The following is a 9,790-nucleotide window of genomic DNA, read 5'->3' as shown; positions in this document are numbered from 1 at the left end:
GCTAAAGGGCGCCACGTGTCGCGATCTGGGAGTTTTGATCAAAATACCCCTAATCCGATGGCCCTCGTTCAATCCTATCCAATAATTGAAGGGCAAAAGCGTCCAAGGTCCAATAATGCAGCTGAAAACCTTTAATAATTATCCCAAATAATTTGCCCAAAAATTCGGAACTGAAACGGGCCCAGGGGCAAAATGGTCATTTTTCCGGTCCCAGGACGAAATTCCAATTTTTGTCCAAATCAACTCTAAATATGCGTGACCAACATAATATGGCGTCGGAATCGTGAAAATAGCTTCTTAAGCCCTCGAAAATCGACTGCAAAGTCCTGGGAATAAAATAATATTTTTTTTCACTTCCGAGCCAAAATTCCAATTTTTGACCGAAACAACTCTAAATGCGCGTGGCCACCCCAAAATGACACTAGCCTCGAAAAATAACCTCAAACGACCTCAAAATCCAACATCAGTGTCCACAGGGGCAAAACCGCAATTTTTCCGGCCCCGGACCGAAATCCATTTTTTTTGCAGAAATGGGTGGCCCCAAGGTTGGCCAAGCCAAAAACGTCATCGGCCACTCAAAATTGTCACTTTCAAAATTCTCAATTCCCGGGCCCGAATTCTAAGAAATGACTAAAATTGAACAATCGCGACTTTAGCTTATCTCTGGCTAACGGGTGGCTCTCTGGAATTACACGCTCTCGACCCGTGATCGACACTAAGTCAAATCACGTTTAAGTTTACTCCACCCGGGACGACCTCGGTTGTCATATAATTGCGAGGGTCTGTCGCTAGTTCCCTTCGGACACGATCAATCAAGTAGACCGGTCTCGGTTGGCTCAAAACATTCCCTCGTCAATCCATATGGTCGAAGATCGTACCCAGGTCGAGTTCTTTGGTCGTGCGAACTCAATCCCGTAACGGCCCTACCCCTAAGGTTAGCATCCCGAGAATGCGCGGGTCCCAGGTGAGATCTCACTATAGTGCATTGGTCAAATTCATTTCCTAGATCCCGGGAAAATGATCGAAAATTCAGACTGTTACAACATATCTCTTTCACGCAGATCAAGCACCCATTATGCATATTTACAAAATCATAATGAATAATCCCAAATATGATTGATAATATAAGTACAACTTCAAATATAAGTTATTTCCTTTCGGCATAAATTTGTACGCATACGGTCAAAATGAACAATGAAATACGCGTTCACATGAATAGTAAAATACTGAAATGCTCGATTTTTTTAGATATTGCAGTTTGTATACATACAATACCAAAAGTGGGTTATATCTTTCCACAAAACTTTATACACATACGAAATCCTCAATTTAGCATATGTACGAGGTCAAAAACAAGTTTTATCTTTTCAACAAAGTTACATACATATTTGAACTACTCATTTCCTAGGTAATATCAAAACAAAATATTAATAGTCTGGTTTATTGATCAATCTCAATAACTCATATATCTATGGTCTATTCCATTGATTAATCTTATCAAATCGCACATCGATGGTCTGTTCCATCAACTAATCTCAAATCAAATATCAATGGTTCATTCTATTGACCAAACTTGTATCACACATCAATGGTCTTTTCCATTGATCAATCTCATATCACATAACATCACATCTCAAGGTCCTAGAGGTAGCTCACACGAGACTCATGTCATCATGTAGCACTTAGCTCTTGAGTAGTACCAGGCTTTAGAAGTGGCTCCTACGTGACTCGCATCCCTATGTAGCACTTAGCCTTTGTACAGTATAAAGCCCTAGAAATGGTTCCCATGAGACATGCATCTCTGTGTAGTACTTAGCCCTTATACAATATGCGTACTCACAACTTTTCACTGGATTCACAGCAATCATGAACATCAATCCATCATCCCAATATTTCACAAGACCAATCCAAATCCATCTCATAATCAGAATATATTTTACAAACTAAAACATATATTTTTTCACAATTTCGTTCATCAAACAGAATATATTTCGCAAGGCATTTCTTACACCATTTCGGAATTCCTTTCATAAACCAAGTTCATCAATCAGTATATATATTGCTTTTCACGACACATTTCCTAAAACGTTTCCCAAACCATTCTCAAATACAAAAAACGTAGTAAATGCTTGATCTAGATTTTATGCAACAAACATGCTTTAATAACTTATATGATACTCAAATTTTTATCATTTTCAAGACATGAGTTTACAAACTCATAAAAGATATATCACCACTCACTTGGGAATACTTACATTATTATATGCGCCGACGATCTCGTATTCTAACAATTAAACAATAATCGACATCAACACCAAGTACAATACTACAACAACTACGAATTGGCTAAACTATGCTTAAACACTAACAAAACAACTTTTACGCATCAATAAATTGCACACCCAAAGCAATTATTCAAGCTATTCGTAACACGGAACTCGCATATGAAACCCTAAAATTTTGCTCCGACAAAACCGTTGCTCCAAATTGACTCCCATCAGCTCTGCAATGCCATAATCCACAATTTCCATGAAATCCCAAAACGCAATAACTCAAAAATTGGACTTCGAGGCTCAAATTTCACAAAACTTCGAATTTAAGGCATAATTCCAAAAATTTCTCCGATTGGAAGAACGAAGGGTGTAAGTACTTACCAGGCATTACGATACGTAATTGATCCAACTTGACGAAGCATCAATGGCATGTATGCGAAACCCCGCTTCTCTTTTTCCCTTTCTTCTTCTTTCTTTTTCCCTTTTCCTTTTCTTCTTTCTTGGTGGTGCGTTTCTCTCGGCCTCTCCTTTTGCCCTTTTTAATGAGATGAACGTCCATTTTGTTTTGACCTTTGACTTGGTCAAACTCCAAGTATTACATAAATCAACTCTCGGAGATTCAGAACCGAGACTTGATTTTTTTTTTATCTATCCTATTTTAACTCTCCCTCTTATACTTTTACTTTGTCTCTTTACAGAACGTGGAGTCGAATCTCACACCTGAAATAAAACATCCACACCCCACCAAATCTCCTTACCACTGGGCCACGTGCCTAGTGGTGACGAATTAATTAACTAGAATGAAGAATGGCAACAATCAAGGCGGTGTTAAGCACGAATTTCACCAGCAGACCTGACGAAAGCCCAGGCCCGTGATGGCTCACGATTGCAAAGTCCTTGCAATGTCGCCCATGGATGCTAGATCTTATTTTTCTTCTTCATTTTCTCTTTCTTGTTGTAATCGAAGGGATTCTTGATGCCACTGCCGATTGCCGAACGCGGAGAATTTGCCTGTGGTATTTTGTGGCCCTGCACAGATCCAATGTGATATACACATAAGGAATTCATGGAAACGATAAATTCCAACTTTGTTTTGTTAAAAAGAATTGTAAACAGAACTGGAGCAATGTACCTTAAAGAGGTCGCGCTCCAGCTTCTTAGACTAAAAGGAGATGTCCTGTCAAAGACTGAAAGTACAATGGTAGTTGGTACCGCAAATTTCCACTTCACATTCCCATTCGCGTAATTCTGAAAGATGGGAAAGATCACAAGAGAAAACTTGCACCTTCCTGAGACGCGGTAAATTTTTGAGCCCATCAAGGGTGGTTATACTGCATCGAGATATTTTCAGAACTTCCAAAAGCTTTAAATCTTCAAGACCATCAATCTTTGCTAAATCGCAGCCGTCTAGTTCTAGTTCTGACAGATATTTCAGACTAGAAAATTTTGACTCTTGAATCTTGCAATGTTTGAGACGCAGAGTCGATAAGCTTGAAGTCGATGAAAGTTGCGTGAGGTCTGGCTCCTTCATGTAGGATAAAGAGAGTTCCCGGAACTGAGTAAGGGCACTAAAATTCCCAGGGAGATTGGTGACCATTGGAAGGGACAATTGCAAGGTCTCTAGACTTGGTAATCTCGTGATCCACCCCATATTTGGGGTCTTCTGACTCAATATCCTCATTAGCCATCCAGTTTTCGGCTGCTCAACATCTTTCAAAAGTAACTCTTTTAGATTTGTCAGATATGACAAGTCGGGGACTGTCATTTCTTTGGATCCCCAGACAAGACTGAGTAAACTGGAGGGCAACTTCGGTAGAGCCCGAAGTTGGTCGCAGTCAAGTATGTCAAGGGTTTGGAGGCGAGAGAGATGGCAAATGCTCATAGGCAGCCCAGCAACAACAGATGACGATAATCTCAAAATTCTCAAAGAGGATAATCCTGAAATATCACAACGTACTTCACCCTCCAAACTTCTGCAGCAAGAGAAGTCTATCTCCTCCAGGTTCTCTAAGTTCACAATATTTTCAGGAAAGTTTCGTAGGGGAGTGTGCGCCATCTTCAGCGTCTTCAAATTCCTCAAATCCTTAATTGACCGTGGCATTTTCATGATTCCAGTGTATGAAAGGTCCATTACCTCCAGCAGCTCCAGCTTCCCGATGGAAGTTGGAAGTTTACCCAACTTCCAACAATTCCTTAAAGAAAGTCTGCGAAGTTTCTGAAGAAATCCAACAGTATTTGGAAGCCCATCAATATCAGCACCATCCAGAGCAAGACTTGAGAGATTCCTTAGGCGGCCAATTGTGGATATATCTTGCAAATATTGACAGTCACAAACACTAAGTATTTCAAGATTCTCCAAAGAACCTTCCGGGAAACATATTCTATGGATGCCAGTTCCATCAATCAGAAGTTCCCTCAAAGATTTCATGCAGCACAGTTCTTGGGGCAACTGCTTGACTCGGCAGCACTTTCTCAAATTTAAGGAACTCAAGTTCTTCAGATTACTAATGAATGGCCCAATTTGAGATAACTGAGTACAATCTTCCAGTATCAAAATCTCCAAATTGATTGGAGCTCGAAAGTTCAACGATGCAGGTAACTGAACACATCCTTGTAGGTTCAAGACTTTCAATTCCTCCACCTTCTGCCAAGTGCAAAAGAAGATATCAAACTTTACTCGCTCATATCTGTCATCTTAACACGAGATTTAAAAAGCAAATCTCCGTCATACCTCCATGATTTGTCTCCAGACTCGTGAATCTTCAGTGACTGAACTCCAAGACAGATCGAGAATGGCTAACTTCTTCAAATGCATATTACCTAGCTCAGAAATCAAACGACATGCTCGCCATTCAAGCCATCTCAAATTTGGAAGAAGATTTTCGGTGTTTCCCTGAATGTTAGCCCGGTCCAGTCTGAGGTACCTCAAGTTCGACATTTTATGAAATTCTTCACATGTAAAACAGACGGTGCAACCCTCTTCAACCGTTAGACCAATGCCTTCCACAGTTCCAGTACCCTGCCAATTCTCAATTGGGGAAGAACGTATGAGTAATTTGAGAACTTTAATCTTTTACTCCTTTTAATGAAATGAAACAAATCAGATTTACAAAGTCAGTGGGTATCCACTACGGATTCTAAATTGTGTTAAGAACAAATCCGTTTCTTTTCCCTTCCAGATTGAATAAAGAAAAGCAAGTTTATGTTAATGGGAACGGAAGGCTTATCTGAATGCTTTAAGTAACCCACTAAAAATTTCCAGAGGCTTTGAGCACTTACCTTACTATCCTTTAGAATGGAAAGTGCATCGCTGTGATTCCAAAACCTGCAGCGCTCATGAAGATCTTTTCTTTCGACAAGTTTCCTGCCAAAGTCTCTTAACAGGTCATGCATTCTTAATTCATTATTTTCTCCAATTTCCAAGAAATTGATCTCACGAAGGCGTTTTATTCCTCTAGCAGGATAGTAATCACAAGCCTCCCACATGTAAGAGGGAATCCTCACATCCTTTCCAATAAAAAAGCATGCTATGTCCAGGAATATCTCCCTTGTACGAACATCTAAAGATTCGTAACTGTCCTTAAAGGCAGATTCAACTTTATTTCCTTGGTCTTCTTTTAATAAATTCAAGGTCTCTCTCCATATTCGTATATCATCCTTATTGGCGCATAAATATGAAGCCGCATCCACAATAGCCGAAGGAAGCCCTCCGATGGCTTTGACGATGTCTATGGACAGGGGATCATAGTCAGAGACATCTTGGAGAGCATTCCCTTGGAAAGCATGCTTACGAAAGAGTTGAAGAGCATGGTGATATCTCATGGGTTCAACCTTGTATTCTTCGGCTGGTCCATCGTTAAAACCATCTAGAACATTCCTTACATCTGTGGTCACAATTATCCTACTTCCTGGACCAAACCAACTAAGTTTCTCGGCTAATGCTTTAGTTTGCTCAATCTCATGCACATCGTCAAGGACAATGAGAACCTTCATAACATTAAATAGACTTGCTATTTTTTTAGTACCTTCATCAGAAGATTTAAGTGGTGCAGGTTTTTCTTTTTGAAGGTCAGCAATCAACATTTCTTGTGAAAACATGACTCCTTTCGAATTAATACCTTCAAGGAAGCTACATTCATCAAACAACATATGCATCTTGTTGAAGACAACCTTTGCAAGTGTAGTCTTTCCAACCCCTGGCATTCCACATATTCCAACTACACGTACATCTTGTCCACATACTTCAATCGCTTGTCCATCGTTGTAGACAACACCAAGCTTTCTCATCATCTCTTGAACATGAAGATCAAATCCAACTAGTTTTTCGGTTACAACTTGGTCATCCTTCTTCAACACCTGCCTGACCCGTCTGAGAACTTCTTTTACGAGCTGGGACTCGTGCCTGCAAAACACAAGTGACGAGGCCCAAGGATGACAACAAAGTCACCAAAATTATTAAAAACTAGACAAAAATCAAGTGGGGAATGAACCGATGAAAATTAAATCGACCAAAAGTGGCAGGGGAATCTTCAATGAAAATGGACAGCAAGTTTTAATGCGTGGTCTATTTCCCTTTCATGCACATAGCAATTATGAAATTGATATCATGCTATCTGCAAAACAAAAGTTCTCGCTAAGGGGGAACGAATAGAACGTGGTGGACCAGGCCATCTGGTCTTAGCTTGCGGTTATGTCGTGAGTCTAGTCATTTTCAAATGGCCATTGTAATCGAGTCGTCGGTTATTCAATAGGCATATCGAGCTACAACCTGTTAAATCATCGATCCATTTCATAAGAATAACCTTAAAGATCTCTTGACCATGCATCACGAACGATATGATTACGTATACTATTTATTCAAAAAGGTTCTGGTTCATTTTCACATCACCCTAAACCTTTTTTTTATTTATCTAGGAAACAAAAAAGAAACCAGAAGTAAAAGAGTTACCCCCCATTTACGATCTCCCGATGATATCCGCTTAATCCCCCAATCTGTCGAAGAACCTCCTTCCATGTTTTAATGGTATTTGAGTTGACTCCGTCCTTCTCATGTTGATGGAAGGACGTTTCAAAATCCCCAGCCTGGTGTTTTACATCGGAGGGACTAACATCATAGAAAATCGGGACAATAGTCTGTCCGTTAGATTTTCTGCACTCCCACATTTGTACCACCTCCATGAGGCAACTTTTACTGGAAGCATAGTCTTTGGAGAGGATGGCTATCGAGATCCTCGACCGCTTGATCGCTTCTATTAGCTCCGGCTTGATCTCTCCTCCAGCATGGAGATTTTCGTCGTCTTTAAAGACCTCGATCCCTGCATCTATCAATTTGCTGTAAAGGTGATCTGTGAATCCTCTGCGAGTATCCACACCTCTAAAACTCAAGAATACTTCGTAGTTGGTTCTAGACAATGACGTTGAGGTCGAAGATGATTCCTGTCAAATTAAGGAAACTAAACCACTTCACATAGTGAACATAGCGTTTCAGACTAAGTCTCATGCTTCTGCCCAAACAAAAACAATAAAAAAAATCAAACAAAGTTTTATAGTTCCTATGGAGACAAACCTGACACATCAAGCTTGCCTTACCCAAAAAAAAAAAAAAAAAAAAAACCCGACACAGCGAGCGGCTGCAACTGAACTTGCCATTCACACATTGACTTTTTTTATATAAAAAATTCTCGGAACTTTCCTAACACTCAAGGCCCAGCGTACAGTATCAATAGTGCTCGGACTTTCGATAGCATCTCGTGATTTTTAACATTGAGTGATTCTTATCGTTGATGTCAAAGAAGATTTGCACCATCCCAGAGGTTTTTTAGCATTTGTAGGGTCGAACTATACAAGCAGATACCACTGCCCGCAGCGGCTGTGTTAGTTCGCGCTCTCTGCCTCTCACGAAGGGTGGGGAGTTCGAATCCCAGCGTAGTCGTTAGGGATTCTGAAGTGTGGTGCCGTGATGGTGGGTCCTGCGCTAGCGTCACCCCGGGTTTACGTCGCCAGATGTCGGCTGTACGGCGGTTCCCGGGTCATCAAAAAAAAAAAAAACTATACAAGCAGATGACCGACTCCAACGGATGCATGTCCGAAGAGGTTCTAAATGATAATACAAATCCCAAAGATGCAGAGGAAACTAACCCGGTTTCTTCTCCTCTTTCCGAAAACAACTGCAACAGCAATCACTCCGAGAACAAGAAACACCACAGCCAGTGTTGCCGCCATCGAACCCACCGCTAGCTTGCTCTTCTCTCTCTCTCTCTCTTAGGCACAGGAGGTCTATAGACATCAGATTCATTTTATACATGACCAAGACAGTTGACTTCCGGGCACCCGCTACGCGCTTGGGCAACGCAAGGGAAAATCGTCGGGTACTTCGGTCTCGCCCATCTAACACTCAATGAAGTGGACTAACAAGTGGTCACATAAAAATGAAAGGAAAAAAAACAAAAGAATCAAAAGTACTGAAGTTTGAGAAAATTTCGTGACGAAGGAAAATACTTTTCGAAAAATCATTTTCTAGGAAAATGATTTTTTCTTCGGGTTAGGAAACTTGAAGTATGCATATTTTCTTTGACCATAAATGGTTTTCCATTAATTGATTACTTTCAGCAAACTAAATGTTTGAAAGTTAGAAAACTAATTCCCGAAAAATTATTTTATTCAAACAAACACACTCTTAATTTTTCATCTTGTGGTATGTCCATTTTGACTCTTTTCAAAGGTAAAATACTTTAAATATTTAAATTTTATCTTATATTGATATTAATATGTAAACTTACATGTAATTCATTCTAAGTTTTCGACATGTGGATTATATTATTTAAAGTTTTTACAAGATAGGAAAAAACTACTTCTGACTTCTTAGAAATTACAGTAAATAAGAATATAGGTATTTACTCGATTGAAATTGAAAGACGTTGATTATATTAACGAAATGAGAAGAGGAAAAAAATATCAAATTATGTTAGGTAATCTTAAAATCTTTAAAGAAAATGAGACAAAAAAGGATTTTTCAGTGGTGGTAGTATATAAAGATGATGAAATAAACTAGTAGTTGGTTCTCCTAAGTTGTTTGATTGAATTGGACCCTTGAAGTATAACGAGGAAATATGATCAACTCGATCATAAACTAATTCAAATCTAAACATTTTAATTTTGCTAAGTGAATCTTAAACCATTTTATGAAATGCTAAAAATACTAATGCAACAGTCTTGTAGAGATATTTAGTTAAAATTATGTCTTTTTAATTATTTCTTGAATTTTTCAAAAAAAAATTTCCTTTTTTTTCCTTTTTTTTCCTTTTATGGTTGGTGTATCTTCATTCAAAAGCTTAAGCTCCAAAAGAGCTCAAGTCCGAGTCCGTCAATATATCTAGTTAACACACATTCACTCAAAAATTTAAGTCAATTAGTTATGGACCAACTAGGATATATTAATTGCTCTACACCATACTAATTCTCCGATGTGGAATTTTTATAACACAATTCACATGTGCATCTTGACAGAAGCCTATTCC

At 39.2% G+C, this 9,790-nt stretch overlaps 1 protein-coding gene across 2 annotated transcripts; it reads right to left on the bottom strand.

The window, feature by feature from the left end:
- Positions 1–2,170: 2,170 nt before the first annotated feature.
- Positions 2,171–8,641, bottom strand: LOC115685275 (disease resistance protein RPV1-like). 2 transcript variants are annotated; one of them, XM_030610309.2, is made up of 6 exons: positions 8,412–8,641; positions 7,222–7,709; positions 5,553–6,675; positions 5,005–5,292; positions 3,406–4,917; positions 2,171–3,302 (listed from the first exon to the last, which is right to left on the bottom strand). In XM_030610309.2, exons 1-5 carry the CDS (start codon positions 8,493–8,495, stop codon positions 3,454–3,456), a joined length of 3,447 nt encoding a protein of 1,148 aa, XP_030466169.1. In that variant the 5' UTR covers positions 8,496–8,641; the 3' UTR covers positions 2,171–3,302; positions 3,406–3,453. The 2 variants fall into 2 exon arrangements, with proteins under 2 accessions (XP_030466169.1, XP_056166313.1); XM_056310338.1 differs by lacking the exon at positions 2,171–3,302 and having other exon boundaries at positions 3,337–4,917.
- Positions 8,642–9,790: the final 1,149 nt, after the last annotated feature.

Source organism: Syzygium oleosum, unplaced genomic scaffold, assembly GCF_021117445.2.
Source record: "Syzygium oleosum isolate NSW1041296 unplaced genomic scaffold, Sole_v2.1 Sole_v2.04, whole genome shotgun sequence".
Taxonomy (NCBI): Eukaryota; Viridiplantae; Streptophyta; class Magnoliopsida; order Myrtales; family Myrtaceae; genus Syzygium; species Syzygium oleosum.
This window is presented reverse-complemented; position numbering and strand designations above follow the sequence as displayed.